We start from the raw sequence: 16,751 nt of genomic DNA on the forward strand, positions 1-16,751 counted from the left end.
GGAAAGCACTGGATCAAGTTGGAACACTGCATAAAATGTAACTAAAAAGAAAATGGGATAATATGCAAATCATTTAAACCCTATATTCTAGTGATGTGCAGGCAGGCATGATACCAGTGGTTTTGCACTGCCGGCATATGGTTCTATAGCTGCACACCTGCTCACCACGCCCCTTTTGGAATGTCATCAGTGGGTCTATAAAAAGAACCTGGAAGTTGGATGCGGACGGCTGCAGGTTTTACCTGACCCGCACATCACTACTATATTCAATTGAAAATAGTACATACAAAGACAATATGATAAAGTGCTTGAGAAATTGTACTGTTTTCTTAAAAATATATATTGATGCCTTTTTTAGTAGAATGTGCCATTGGGTAATCATAAATAGAAAATTGCCATTTTAAAAATGGGATTGTAGTATTCATGGTGCACACAAAAACCATACATGTTAGTATATCTAGTACATACATGTTAGGTCACATGAGTCAATTAACAGACAGTTGTGTCTTTTGCTTCCACACTTCTTCCTGTTACAATTGTAGTATTTCTGGTCAGGTGATCTCTGAGACAGCACACAGACCATCACGAAATGGTGGCTCAAGGCAAGAGATGTAAAAGGGCAATATTTACTTAAATATATATATCAGTTTGTTAAGATTCATAAATATGCCACTTAATTTGATAAACTCTCTTTTCCTAAAGTGTTCATTTTGGGGGTAAAGTTTTGCTTAAAAATAAAATAAAACACACACACCTCTGCACTCGATGGGTCTTAAGCCAGACAATGTATATTTTTAATGTGGAGCAAGTCCAGGTACATTCCTTCATGTGTTCTGGACCTGCCCACTGATCGATACATTTTGGAGAAATGTGGTGACATTTGTAGTGGAAGCATTAGATGCCAAATGTGCGATCCCCAGAAGCATGTTTATTTTGTTTAGTGGAGAATATTGTCAAGGATATATACCAACACACCCTCCTGCGACTCCATTATTACTATGCAAGGAAAACTATTATCCTAACTTGGAAGCTGCTCACCTCACTCATCATAAAGAAATGGAAATCTATAATAAACCAAGCACTCCCCTTTATATTAGTAGATGCTGCCCAGATAAATGTGAGAAAGTCTGGGGCGTATGGGTTGATATGACTGATACGAACACACCCCAAGAACCTAACTAGCAAAAATACCAATACACTTGGGAACAGATGCCAACGCAAGCCCGCATGGCCCAAAATCCCCCCCCCATGCACCCCTGGTTGAGTGAGTTTTAAACAGAAAAAAGGGTTTGCTCTTCAATTGTGGAAACCATTGATTCAAAGACGACCAGATACCTTGATACCTGATGTCGGGTGTGCTGCTCTTTGTTACACTTTCCTTGCCCTGGAGGGTATTTTGATTTATCACAGGAATAGAAAGACCATTAAACAAACAAATTTCAAGATTCAAAATTATGTAGCCAACATTTCCCTAGAATACAGTTGTATGCTAGCAGAGAGACACAAACATGTTACCAAAAAAGTTGGGACACTGTAAAATGTAAATTAAAACCATTTAATTGCAAATAGTACAAGACAACATATCAAATGTTGAAACTAAGATGTTATTTGATTCTAAAAAAAAAAAAAAAGCTCAACAGTTCCCCACCTCTCTGGGATCTGCTTTTTATACCCAGTCATGTTACTGACTAACTGACTAGCTGGCACTTGGTGGGATGTTCCACTAGGTGTGTGTGTGTGTGTTTTTTTTTTTAAAAGTTTCATTTCTTGGATGCATCTTCAACTTCAGAAATAAAGGATAATTTACAATAATATTCAACATTGGTTTGAGCAACCCGTCACGAAACATCTTAGTTTCAACATTTGATATGTTGTCTTGTACTATTTGCAATTAAATGGTTTTAATTTACATTTTACAGTGTCCCAACTTTTTTGGTAACATGTTTGTGTCTCTCTGCTAGCATACAAGATCTTTCCCAAATGTCCCCAGCTTGCTTGACCCTAGGGCCCAACCATCAGATCACAATGGGATACGTGCCATCAACAAACTGATGCAGTCATTGGCCCAAAATTTTTATACCATACAGGGGCAGATAAACTGCTGTCTTGGACAAAAGGAGCCTATCAACAGCTGACATCTGCCTGTGTATGGCCACTTTTAGTTATAATTTAATCAGTAGAGACAGCCCCATAGATTGGGACATCTCCTGCAAGGCGCAGAGCAGTGCAGCTTGAAGAGTTTAAATGGCATGTAAAGCCTAAAATAGAATAAGGCTAGAAATGCTGTATTTTGTATACTAAATATAAACATGAACTTACTGCACCACAAGCCTAATCAAACAAATAATTTATGCTTTCAAAGTTGGCTACAGGGGATCACCATCTTGTAACTTTGTTAAACATCTTTGCAAGACCAAGACTGTGCACATGCTCAGTGTGGGCTGGACTGCTTAGGGATCGTCATAAACAAAGCTGCTTGAGTTCTGCATGGCTGGGAAGTAAGGCGGGGGCTCCCCCTGCTGTTCATAAGTATGATTGTTTCCCTGCTCAGCAGTTAGGGACCATCTGATAATTCCTATCCACAGCAGTAAATGAATGGAGAATTTCACTGCATACAGTCAGGTTTCTCATAAAAATGGTAAACATTTTTTAATTAAAGTATATTGGAGATCGGTTTCTTTTTCATTAAAGAAAGTTGTGTTGTTCTGGGCTGAACCCACCCAACTCACAGGTCCCTTTAATTCTGGGCCTGCTCACGAAACATACCAGTACCACAGTTTCCTATCATAGGAGACCCTTCATAAATAGTATGCAGTTCCATTTTCGGGTACTGACCCACAGATTAAGGATCAAGTTCACTGAGCTGAACCCATGAGAAGCACTTAATGATACCAAAATGATTTTTAATATACTTTTTTATATTCAACAGCAGTAATCAACCAACAAAACATCTTGGATGGGTGCAGAAGCAACAGGGACGTTGCCAAGGGTCCCAAACAATGACCAATATAAGAAAAAAAATACTCTTTGTTAAACATCTTTGCAAGACCAAGACTGTGCACATGCTCAGTGTGGTCTGGGCTGCTTAGGGATCGTCATAAACAAAGCTGCTTGAATTCTGCATGGCTGGGAAGTAAGACGGGGGCTCCCCCTGCTGTTCATAAGTATGATTGTTTCCCTGCTCAGAAGTTAGGGACCATCTGACAATTCCTATCCACAGCAGTAAATGAAGGGAGAATTTCACTGTATACAGTCAGGTTTCTTATAAAAACGCTACACATTTTTTTAAGTATATTGGAGATAGGTTTCTTTTTCATTAAAAAAAAAGTAAAAATGGGATTTTTTTTTTTTGCCTTTTTTTGCCATCCCTATGTATTGGTATTGAAATGGCCTAAAACCCATACATGATTTACTGTTAAAGCAACATACATTATATAGCATGGGATGTGAAGCTCTTGTACAAAGCTAAGGTGACGGATTTGTGACTTGATTGACAGCAAGTCATGCTAAGGAATAATAAATCTGCCCCCGCTATGAACACAGTCAGACAAGCAGAAGACAAGGGTTTTTATTGTACAGTCAGAAGTATACACAGTTTCGAATTACTTGCATATCTAATACTCTTGAACCCCTACTATAGAAGCGTTAAATACATTTATAAACCATATAAAATAGAAAAGAGTGACGGCTGGGTGACCATGCCCTGAATAGACTATATACTTTATAACTATACAAAAACACATTCTTGCCTTACATTCCAGTCATCATGTGTGAAGATATTTAACCTGAAAGTCTTAAGAGATAATGAGGGTGGAGAATACACACAGTTCATTTTATAGCTTGGCAGGAAAGGAATCCTTGTTAAACGTAATGGGTCACCACTATAAAGGTTTCTGAAAGCCATGTTTGATGTTTGAAAGTCAATGTTTACATTTATTTTAAAGAAGGCAGACACTTTGCATGTGGCGGAGCGAATAGATTTCCTGGTACTCACATGTTAAGAGTCAACTTCCTTCCTTTTGAAACCCAGCAGTCCAGTCATGCAGTTGTTTGCTTTATAACCCAGCGTGATCTCTCAGCAGTCAGACTCCACATCAGGGATTTTGTACAAGAAGCTGCACAGCCACTGTATGCCATTGTATGGATGAATAGCCATTGGATAGAGTTGTTCTCTATGAGCAAATCTGCACTTTATCATGTTCTTTATCATGGTCTTACTACTGTCATATCACAATGATACACCCATCATGTCTGACGTTTAGCATTATTTACTTAACATATTACATCTGCAGAGTGTGCACTGTATTGTCCTGTCCCTGCACTATGCTGTCCTGTCTTGCAGGAATTGCATATTTTTGCACTTGCATTTTTTGTCTGTTGTCCGGTACATCTATCTTTCGTGTAGCACCATAGTCCTAGAGGAACGTTGTTAAGTTTCACTGTGTACTGTACAAATGTATATGGATGAAATGACAAACTCACTCTTGACTCATAAAAAAGCCAAAGGGCTCTTAAAGGGATACTGTCATGGGAAAAAACATTTTTTTCAAAATGAATCCGTTAATAGCACTGCTCCAGCAGAATTCTGCACTGAAATCCATTTCTCAAAAGAGCAAACAGATTTTTTTATATTCAATTTTGAAATCTGACATGGGGCTAGACATTTTGTCAATTTCCCAGCTGCCCCTGGTCATGTGACTTGTGCCTGCACTTCAGGAGAGAAATGCTTTCTGGCAGGCTGCTGTTTTTCCTTCTCAATGTAACTGAATGTGTCTCAGTGGGACATGGGTTTTTACTATTGAGTGTTGTTCTTAGATCTACCAGGCAGCTGTTATCTTGTGTTAGGGAGCTGCTATCTGGTTACCTTCCCATTGTTCTTTTGTTTGGCTGCTGGGGGAAAAGGGAGGGGGTGATATCACTCTAACTTGCAGTACAGCAGTAAAGAGTGATTGAAGTTTATCAGAGCACAAGTCGCATGACTTGGGGCAGCTGGGAAATTGACAATATGTCTAGCCCCATGTCAGATTTCAAAATTGAATATAAAAAAATCTGTTTGCTCTTTTGAGAAATGGATTTCAGTGCAGAATTCTGCTGGAACAGCACTATTAACTGATTCATTTTGAAAAAATTTTTTTTTCCCATGACAGTATCCCTTTAAAGATACTGTTAAGGCCATGGCCTGCACAGGGTCAACACCAATATAAGCTGCCCATATACGAGCTGATATAACTCACCCCCTTCAACTCAAGTTGACAGCCAATGTATGGGCCTCAGAAAGCCTGCCAAACTCATATCTTGGGGAAAATTAGGCAGCAGAATTGGATTGAGGATGTATAAACACATCAAAGAGGCCACACTCAACAGGGTTCCCATATGCCAGCTATATGACCCATTTATTGGCGTATCAGTCCCATTTGGCCCAGCCTCTGGGCGGTTATATGTATTTGCCCATTAAATGGAATACATTCCAACAGCATATATTTATACTCTAAAGCATATAAATTCCTGTAAGGCTAGACACACACACACACCATTGCTGAAATAATCATTGCCTATTGTAGGTTAATGGAAATGTAAGGTATGGCAGTTATTAGCTAAAAATTGGGAAAGCTGGGTATTGGGGGGAGCTAGTATGGATTCCCCCTGGGGTAAATCATAGGGTAGGGTTGCACTAAATCCTCCACAAAAGATTTGGAACCAAATCCAAAACATAATTTGCATGTTCAAATCTGACAAAAACAAAATAAAGTTTCCATCAATTTGGACAAAATAAAAATGTTTAGTTCAGCTGTCCACAGCTTTTGTTGCAAAACTAAGGATTTTAATTTAATTGGGTCAATTCCAAATTTAAATTTAATTGGGTCAATTCCAAAAGCCAAATCCTGTATCCCTACAGGAAAGCAGTCAGAGTCAATTCACAATTTTAACCTGGGTAATGCTGTGGCAAAACATAAAATAGCCAAAGCCAGGCTGTTTAACTGTCCATAGACTGGATTTGGCACCCCACAAGGCATTTATGGTCCCCAGTCTGTTCATGGGCTCTATATATGTATATATAGTCTTCAAGCATGCAGTTTGGGAAATAGGTGCCCCATTGCATGTAATATATTAAAGATGTATATATTAGTAGATAACTGCACAGTATTATTATGATTGCATACAGTCTATTTAAACTAAACACAATGGGGTTGCAGAGTTAAAGAATAAACCATTTCTGCTTTGCATATGTTAATGGCAGCCCTACTTGACGTAGACCTTCGATGAGCCAACCAACTCTCTTAGGGATTTATTTGTAAAGCCCTATAAATGATTTTATGCTCACATACGCTGTAACAAATGCTGTGCATTAAACGGAGCATTAAAACAATTATGCATTACAAAAAGCTGACTGCACTGGTGCATTAGTCTGTATTTGTTATTAATCTCAGACCTGACAAATCCATTAAAGGTAATGGAACAATTTCAGGTACCAAAGAAAATCTGGGGTGAAACGCCACTAAAAAGGAGGGGATGTTCAACACTATTAGGAGGCTATTTTCCAGCTCACCCCTATAGTTAGATTAGAATGTTACAAAGAGCTATACATACATAAAACAATTATACAGCTGTATGACTATGCCGCATGTTACACGGCATACCTTGGCATTAAACTGTACATCGCTTTTTCACACCTTTATAAATATGCCCCTTAGAGTCAGAGAAAACAGGGCATGGCAATCAAAGAGCTGGGAGGTGCAATATATGGCAGACGAGCTACTGAAATACCAAAACCTTAGGCAGTTATTTCAGATATTTTCCCCACTGCTTTTTTTTTCTAGTAGCCAGACAGCTGAACCAAAGCACTCAAACTTGTCCTCCCTTTGCCCTCTCTGACAAGTGTCTGAAAATGCTTGTGATTTCTTGTCTAGCACCACAGGACAATTCAATTGTGTGTTTGGGCAACTAAATTTGCATTGGGCAATCCCAAAGTGCCGGTGTGCCACCGCACCTAAACAGCAAAAGCCAGTTGTAGTTCAGAAACTGGCATGGAGCAATAGTTGGAGATACTTCATATTAAAAGAGAGAGGCTTGTATAATCCAGCTTTCTTTCTGAAGAACAACATATAGAGCAGCCTTAAAGGTGAATAAGTATTGTATTAATCAGAGTACAAACAAATAAGAAATGACTGTATTCATGTGTGAAATAATGATATGTAGCAGGGCTCACCTGTATCAAAAACATTTCGGGGACACTGTCCTCAGCAACATAAAATAACTTCCTTTTCCCTCTTGTGGCAGAAAGCAAGTGGAAGCTGGATATTTACATCACTCGTGCTTATATCTTTAAACACTGCAAGCATGAAGGCATATATTGGCAGTTTTGCTATGCAATTTAAGGAGAGCAAAAGGTTGGGAGCACTATGGCAATTTTAGAAGCCTGGAACGGTTGCCATACATTTGGTGGTACTGTATACCCTCTGTCCAGTATGGTTTAGAGCCAAAAACAGGGTTTTTGCTCTCCTTTTAGCCCACAATGAACCATGAGACAACAATAAATTCCCAAATGCCAGAAGGGGCTTTAACACTCAATTTTGTAAGTCATGACTATAGGTAAATAGAAAAAATATTTAAAAACACATTCTTTGATAGAGAAAGTAAAAGCTCCTAATGATAAGTGATGAAGGTGTGCACTTAATGCATGAAAACTCGCCTTAAAAGGCATTGACCACTTGGATAAAGTCGAAATTTGCATAAGACACTTTACATGGAAGACACATCTGCTTTATATCATGTTAATTGCATATAAATATGGATTTCTCGTTGGGTTTTTTTTTTGTTTTTTTTAAACTGTATTCGGCACTTGAGGAAATTCAGTCAATCAGTTTAGCAGCTCTAGGTATGTAATTGGCACTTTGCCTTTTTGATGCCCTCTTTCACCCATCAGCCAGTCGGAATCCATTCCAGGCATGCTGTATACGGTTATAACCTAGGGGGAAAAAACAAAATATGGTCTTTAGTAACAGAAATCTAACTGTATGCATAGTCAGGGACAGCCCTTATGCAGAGAATAGTTCTGCTTAACACATACAAGAAGAGAAAGGGGCCAATACAAGCCTGGTCTTTCTGCTGTTGCCTTGACTCGACAAAAACATTTGACACTGTAGAGTGGTCTTAGTTTTGGGCAGTGCTCAGGGCATTTGGTTTTAGGCCAAACTGTATTACTGGAGTAAGTGTTTGTCTAGGTGTTTTAAGTGCGTTACATAGTTAAATCGGGTTGAAAAAAGACATCAAGTCCATCAAGTTCAACCCCTCCAAATGAAAACCCCCCATAAACACACCCCTCCATACTTTCACATAAATTATATATCCCCATATCTATACTAATTATAGAGTTTAGTATCACAATAGCCTTTGATATTATGTCTGTCCAAGAAATCATCCAAGCCATTCTTAAAGGCATTAACTGAATCAGCCATCACAACATCACCCGGCAGTGCATTCCACAACCTCACTGTCCTGACTGTGAAGAACCCCCTACGTTGCTTCAAACGTTGATACTAGGCAGGGGTGTCCTTTTTGCCTGTTATTTGTGCTAGCAAGTGAGCCTTTGGTTCAGGATATATGGATGGCCAGGGAAATAAATGGGTTTTGTATGGAATCTATTATCCAGAATACTCGGACCTGGGGTTTTCCAGATAACTGATCTTTCCATAATTTGGATCTACATACCTTAAGGCTACTAGAAAATCATGTAAACATTAAATAAACCCAATATTCTGGTTTTGCTTCCAATAAGGATTGATTATATCTTAGTTTGTATCAAGCACAAGGTCTTGTTTTATTATTACAAAGAAAAAGGTAATCATTTAAAAAAAAAACGTATCACTTGGTTAAAAATGAGTCTATGGGAGATGGCCTTTCCACAATTTGGAACTTGCTGGATAATGGGTTTCCGGATAACGGATCCCATACCTGTATTATTATTATTACTATATTATCAATTAAAGAGGCTATGCAAATAGTAAATCAGTTGGATGGTTTTTCAGGTTTGAAAGTTAATCGAGGGATATCTTTAATAATGGCAATCAAACCTATTCGGGAACCCTATGAGTACAACAGTGAGTGGAGTGTTTCAGTATTTAGGTGTGATAGTTTCTGCAATGCCCAATAGTTATGTATAACATTAATAGGACTCACTGTTGATTACATTTATTATGGCAGGAAATACTTGGAAGAAATGCCTGGGGGCATGTAAATTTGTTTAAAATGATTAACCAAAAGTCTGTAGTCTACTAAAAACACCAGAAAATGTAGCAACTGGTTCTAGGAATTACAGAAAGCAATTTTTGCATTTGTCTTGGCCTATTCCCAGCTGATGTGTTCATACAAAATGCTAGTGGTTATAGTGGGTTATGAGGTTTCATGAGATGCAGTTGGAGCATGCAAACGATGCCCTTGGCATACAATGTCATTATGCCCCACTTCCACCTGTGGGTATATAAGTAGCAAAAACTTGCCAGGTTGAGCGAGGATCCTCAATAAGCAGTAAAAGATTTTGGGAAAAGCTGAAATATATTTTTGTTTGTGCAAAAATACAAAGCACATAAATAACCATGCTGAAGAAAATAAAATATCTAAATTGTTGTAAATATTACACATTTTCCATAAAAAATGCATTGCAGCGCTTTCTTTAGTATTGAAATAAAGGAATGATAGCTGGAAAGCTTGGCTGAGCAGAACACTGAAAGCTCTTAGCTCTGACTAGGAATTCCTACCTCATCTGCAAGAAGCGACAATTCACTGCTGTTTGCAGCATCATAATCATACAGAACTCTGGCCTTCCTGCTGCCATTGGATGCTTTGAGTTCAGTGAAGCCGGATGTAACCAATGAACTTTTTGCAGAAGGTGCCTGAGCCGAGGCGGAGACCGAAGGTACCGCAACACTTTGCATAGGGGCTAAGGTTGACTGATTATTGTTGGACACAAAAGTTGATGGAAAACTGTGAAAAAGAAATAGTAATTGTTGTTACTGCCAAGTTTAATGCAATCAACCTCGATTCATCTGTTTAAGCCCTTAGTGATCAGAGGTATTGAGCTTTAACACCAGAACTGAAGTATAGTTATCACCTACTATATTACTCAGAAAATGAGTGCCTACAGATGCACTATTTGTGGCATACCGTGGGGAATGAATACTATATAATGACATTTAACAATGAAGTAGTTAGGTTTGGTGCGCTGAGTGGATATTACGTCCCAACTTATAAGGTTTCGATGTAAGGATTGCAACGAAAATCTCTGATTCTGGTCAGATAATGCAGTAAGTCCTCAGAGTGTACCGAATGGCAGGTAAGTGAAAGCGTTTCTATGGAGGGAGAGTGCCTTCTTCTCCACGGATGGTGCTCATCAATTTCGGCAATCGCTGGATAGAACCGCTTCTAAGACCCGTGCTGGCAGTCCCGAGGTCGTGTGCTCCAGGCCTTGCAGCGTGCGCTGAGACGCCGAAGTTTCTTTCGGTGTGCTGCCGAAGGATCTTTCCACGGCTCAATTCGATCTTCTGCAGGAGCTGAGAACCTGAGTACTTTGCTGCTATCGATTTGAACACCAACCGCGGAGGCCCAGAGCTTAACCCTCTGTTCCTTTATTGGGAAGCCAGGACCAGAAGATCGAATAGAGCCGTGGAAAGATCCGTCAGCAGCAAACCGAAAATGACATTTAACAGTTTGGTTTTAAGTCAGTATCTAAATCCTGCTGAAAAAGGCTGAATCCCAAACCGAATCCTGGATTTGGTGCATTCCTAGTTTTATCAAAGCACATCAGATGCATTGTGTGCCATAAATATTGCATCTTGGATAGTACTTAAAATTACTATCCAGTTCTGGGTGAAATGCTGCGCCAAGCTGATTTTTAAAATAAATCACTGACTATGCTTGTGTCCTCATAGGATTGTGCACAAAGCCCATCAATATTGCTATCAACACATCATAAATATAACCAGGGTGACTATCTTATATAACTTCCTCTGGTTAAAAAAAAAAAACCCTGGGAATTACCAAGAAAACCCTAAAGTTATAGTCTACTATACTAATTGTGCACAAAGAAATTGCCAACCTAAATGCTAGTATTCGGTGCATAGATAATCTGAGGTATATATAAACTGCTAACTCAGATGCTTAAGAACCTGAGCAACTACTATTATTGACACACAGCCTTTAAAGTCTACGGTTAAGGTAATGTATAACTTGTCAGGTTACTTTGCATAAACTGGTTAAATGACCTGTAACGTTCATGATAGGCAAGAATATTTTCCCCCCTAGTGTCAGTGTGTAAAGGATAGGAATGGTTCTGCCGTTTGTCTTTCTGACACTCCCTTGTTAAAGTACACGTAATAACTTCTTAGCTAAACATACTTGCACTGGCCACACATGATGTAACTATGTCATTGATTCAGTCAAATGCCACTAAACAGGATGACTGAGATCCCAGTCTGGGAGACTGAAATAATTATTATTACCTGCCAAGTTGCTTTTGGAGATCCAGCATGTACTGATAAGATTGTGCAAAATATGTCATCTGGGCTTCCACAAAGTCATTCAAGCAGCGAAGATGGTGTGCCTATACAGAAGCATTGGATTAATTCATTCCAAAAAGAAACAAAACAGGCCCCCTAAAGCATTAGTAATAGCTGAATGCAATAGAACACAGTGTTACTGTGTTCTTTATTTTCAAAAATTGGCTACTCTGAATATCTCATCTAGAATTTGAATGAAACTTCATATTTCATTTTGTAAAAAAGCTGCACATTTAAACAATTGCTAGTACTTGATCTTAGTACTTGAGTCAAGTTAAATCTACCTCAAACAGCAACTGAAAGATGAATAAAACCTATTTTGGTTAATGCATTTTGCACACTTACTAATAGTGAAGTATTGGATTTTTCAAGAAAATCCTCCGGGGACATGGCTGGGTTGACAGACAAAACCCATTAAAACCCTGGGCTATGGCAAGAAGCATATAGACAATTCATGTAATAACCTTTGATAACATTTATATGATAAGGTGAATAAACTACTATAGAATAATATATATATTCAATAGTGGTAGGACTAGAAAGGTGGCTATAATAATAGGAGTTTTATCAATGATGGCTCATGGATAATACTTTGATACAAATATAAGACTGTGATAGAAATATAACACAAAGAACTGTTATTTCATTGTAATACTTTCACAAAGAACCGTTTTACCATTGAATACAGTTTGAACCCAATACAGTATACAAGACAGCTTCAATCTTGTATAATGAAGCTTTGTGGAAGGGGAAATTAATCAAATCGATGACCTAATACTTGTTCTTTTTTCTTAACATGTTTATGACTTTTGGATATTCTCTATTCTCATTCATTATCTAATATGTTTATGATTTCTGAAGCCTCATGAGACTTTCCTTTATTGTAGCTAGGGGCAGAATATGCTATTATATAAGATACTAGTTAGCTAAATAAGATCTCTGCTTCGGATGTGCTTGTTGGGAGTCTGGCTAGATCCTGATGAGTGCATGGGAAGCAAGATCTGTTATTAACCAAATGGTTTAACATATGAGCTCATTGTTTTTGAGCCTATATAAACTGGGGGTCTCCATTTGAGTTTTCGACTGTGGGGATTGTGCACGCTGCCACAGGACCTTTTTGGACCGTTTGAGAACTTCGATCTGCGAACTGTATCGGGATCTCCCAGTCTTGGTTGCAGAGAGGGGTGCTTTGCTCATTCGGTAATGTGTATCTTTTTCATCTTTGTATGTAATAAAACCTTTGCTTATACATAGCTACTGTGTTTTAAATTTTCCGAGAGATTTATAGAACCTCTAGTAAAACAGTGCAGATATATATATTTCCATGCACAAGCGTTCAGTTGCTTCTAGATCACAGGAACTACATTTCAAATTGCTTATGCTTAAATCAAATGTTTAAAGCAATTAGAATATTTGTTGGGAGATATCTGCAGCGGGAAGGCTCTCAAACATTTATGGTTTCCAAAAATAGAATTATTGTGGAAGGAAATAATCGAAAAAAATGCGTTAGTTAAATTTAAACATCCATAAGTACAGAAGATCTCCCTGTATTGGTAACTCTTCATTATGACAATGTTGTGTGTAAATTAATTTATAATAAGTTACTGCTGTTCCTAATACTAGCAGACAAAGCTTTGGTCCCAGGCAAATTGAGATCTATTGGACCACCTCAATATTAGAGTGGTAGTTATGTTGAGGGATAAGATTATAGCTATGACAAATGTTTCTTGGGAGATTTAGAATAGTATTTGGGAACAGTGGATTCAAGCATGAAAACATGGGATTATTTAGGAGAGCTAGTGAGAATATGTATTAACCCAGGAGAATTATAATGGTAAAAGAAAATATTGTGGATACAGATGTATATGGCTAAAAAGATGGTGGATTTTGGATGATTGTCAGTCTGTACGGCAGCGCATTCCGGACCTTGCAGGAAAAAGCCACCGAAGTCAAAGTTCCACGTTAAAAAGATATAAGTTTTAGAACATAAGATATGCACACAAGTGTCTGAGGTCTGGATGATATATCTGAAATCTATATTTTTCATTTTTCCTTGTTCCCCCTTTATTCTTTTTTAATCCAAAGAATGGATTAAAGGGATTCTGTTTTCATATGACAATCCCCGTTTTTACAATCAAATGTTTACAAAAAAAACATTACATAAAATGGTGTAGTGTTGTGAATTTTTCACATTATATACGAAACACAATGAAATATATATTTTTCTTATATTATATTCATACAAAAGGGTTTTGGGTTCAGTACTGTGGTCTTAAACTTTATCCACTGCTTCGGTCCAATGAAGCCTCGTAAAACAGAATAAGAAGATGGCCACACATAGCTTTATTACCAATAAAAGCAATTATAAACTTTTGCAGCAGTATAAACAAGTAAACTTTTGCAGCAGTATATCTACGTGTGACCATCTTTCCCTGTCTACTGCTATTTTTCATATCATCATGGTTTTCTTTCAGTCTGTGGAATCAGGAATGTTTGTGTATTAAAAAAAAATACAGGTATGGGATTAGTTATCTGGAAATCAGAAAGCACCAAATTACAGGAAGGTCATCTCCCACTGACTATCGTCTAATAAAATAACCCACATTTTTATAAATGATTTCCCTTTTCTCTATAATAATAATAATAAAACACTACCTTGTACCAACAAAGTTATAGTCAATTCTTATTGGATACAAAACAGTCCTAGTTGAAATGATTCCTTCGTAGGAAAGATCCCTTATCCAGAAAACCCAAGGTCCTGGGCATTCTGGACAACAAGTACCATACCTGTATATAAATTTATTTTGGAAAATTCAGGTAGTGTTTATGTACCTTTTTTACATAAGCCCAGTTGAAGGAGCTCAGGTTTTATGAAGGTCAAATTTGATCTATTAAGAAAAATGTTCCCCATTGTTTATAACTGCTTCATGCCTTGGATGTTTTAGTACTTTTTTTTTTTGGTGCTTTAGCAAAGTATGAAAAATTAAAAACAAAATCCTGCCTAGACAGAAACCGCCATTGAAAAACATGATTTCACTGAATAGAATTCACATTTGTTTTACCATTTTACATTAAGAGCTTTTTAGGGACATTTTAGATGAAAAATTATTATTGAATGACATCTGAAATGAGAATTCAATGAGATGAAACCATTTCATAAAATTATTTCTATACAAATGCTACAGGCCCAAAGGAATTGAAGTAAAGTGCCCAATTTAGCTGTATCTTATCAAACGCCTGGAAAGTTACATTCTATTTGTTTATTTGCTACCCAACGAATTACAAATCATCACAATAAAATCAATTTCACATAACGAGGGATTGCATATCCGTTTAATTGAAGTAATATATCAGAGAGCGCCCATCTGATTTAGAACAAAATAAATATTAAGACTTCCTCTTAGATAAGCAAACATTCTTACATGTGTACTGCTGATTCCTTCAAGCAGAAGTCGGGTAATCTCGGCCTGACGGTCAAACTCACTTTGCGTTATTCGAAGTTCCTGTTCGGCCTTGGGGAAAACAAAAAATCAGTTCTAATAAGTGCACTTGAAAAGACATTTAGCTACTGGCATTGCTTCATGATCACGCAGTTCTACTATCTACATCGGCAGGAAGCCTTTTTAAAAATCAATGAACCAGACTGCTTTACATGACTAGGCTTCTCTGAATCATTTGGAATCTGACCACAATTTTCGCTGCCAGTTAATACAAAGGAAAAAGGGGGTTCCCCATAGCAAATTAAAGTTTCATGGCACCGAATTACTCAACTAAGTCATCAAACCACATTCTGACAGTCTCAGTCACTCCCTGATCAGCACAGTGCTCTGCCCAATATATATATACAGGTATGGGATCCGTTCTCCAGAATGCTCGGGACATGAGGTTTCCGGATAAGAGGTCTTTCCGTAATTTGGATCTTCAGGTCTACTAAAAAAATCATGTAAATATTAAATAAGCCCAATAGGCTGGTTTTGCTTCCAATAAGGATTTATTATATCTTAGTTTGGATCAAGTACAAGCTACTGTTTTATTATTACAGGAAATAAAGGGAATCATTTTTCAAATTTTGGATTATTTGATTATAATGGATTCTATAGGAGACGCCTTTATGTAATCCAGAGCTTTCAGGATAATGGGATTCTGATAACAGATCCCATACCTGTATATGGGTTATCTACCTAAAGGGATTTATCTCACCCCCTATCATATAGGTTTGTCTATTATAAATACTGCTTGTAGACTCTGACACAGCCAAATACTGTTTATGAAAACATAAAAAGTACATATGCATCTATATAAAGAAATATATACACACAAATTATATATCAAGCATTAAAATCGGAATAGGGTGATATAGGACAACCAGCTTTTGGTCTCTCAGAACAATAGGATTTTACTTCAACAATCCTCTTGGGGAGAACAAATGTGTTCAAAACCAGAGTTCAATCTTAATGAAAGATATACATGCTCTCTCAATTCTCATTTGAAGCACTTAAAGGAACGGTACCACCAAAAAATCAAAGTGTACTAAGGCAGTTAAAATATAATGTACTGTTGCTCTGCACTGGTAAAACTGGTGTCTTTGCTTTAGAAACTCGTCAACAGTTTATATAAACAAGCTGCTATGTAGCCATGGGGGCAGCCATTCAAAGCTGATGAGAAAATGAGAAAAGGCACAGGATACACAGCAGATAACAGAAACTCTGCAGCATACAATAGGATTCAGTTATCGTTATCAGTTATCGACGGAGTGTCCTGTGCTTGAATGGCTGCCCCCATGGCTACACAGCAGCTTGTTTATGTAAACTATAGTTGTGTATCAGAAGCAAACACACCAGGTGTACCAGTGCAGGGCAACAGTACATTATATTGTCATGCCTTTCAAACACTTAAATTTTTTGGTGTTACAGTTATTTTAAAGGGTTTTAGAAAGCAATGCATTCTGGTCACTGATACAGACTGTAATTAAAAACGATGGAGGATCACTACACATTGCTACCCAATGACAATAATGGCATGCTTTGCAAGTTGATTGGAATCCTCAACAGTAACAACATTCCATGGGTCTGGGCATTTTGGCACACTCTGAAATTTCCTCCTACATTATAACATTAGGTTGTTATTGTATCCAGATTGGAGTACAGACATTTTTTGCTTGTTACCAGATATGTGGCCAGTATGGCAGTACAAGTAATG

The 16,751-nt window shown here is 37.7% G+C and overlaps 1 protein-coding gene across 3 annotated transcripts in view; it reads right to left on the reverse strand.

The window, feature by feature from the left end:
- Window positions 1-7,114: 7,114 nt before the first annotated feature.
- sh3glb1.L (SH3 domain GRB2 like, endophilin B1 L homeolog) overlaps window positions 7,115-16,751 on the reverse strand; it is a 30,088-nt gene continuing 20,451 nt past the window's right edge. For all 3 annotated transcript variants that reach the window (XM_018258602.1, XM_041590546.1, XM_041590547.1), the window contains 4 exons: window positions 14,975-15,064; window positions 11,496-11,596; window positions 9,756-9,981; window positions 7,115-7,966 (listed from right to left, as the gene is read on the reverse strand). In XM_018258602.1, the coding sequence (XP_018114091.1) occupies window positions 7,859-7,966; window positions 9,756-9,981; window positions 11,496-11,596; window positions 14,975-15,064 (525 nt within the window). In that variant the 3' untranslated portion in view covers window positions 7,115-7,858. The remainder of the gene's footprint in view (window positions 7,967-9,755; window positions 9,982-11,495; window positions 11,597-14,974; window positions 15,065-16,751) is intronic.

This window comes from Xenopus laevis, chromosome 4L (assembly GCF_017654675.1).
Source record: "Xenopus laevis strain J_2021 chromosome 4L, Xenopus_laevis_v10.1, whole genome shotgun sequence".
Taxonomy (NCBI): domain Eukaryota; kingdom Metazoa; phylum Chordata; class Amphibia; order Anura; family Pipidae; genus Xenopus; species Xenopus laevis.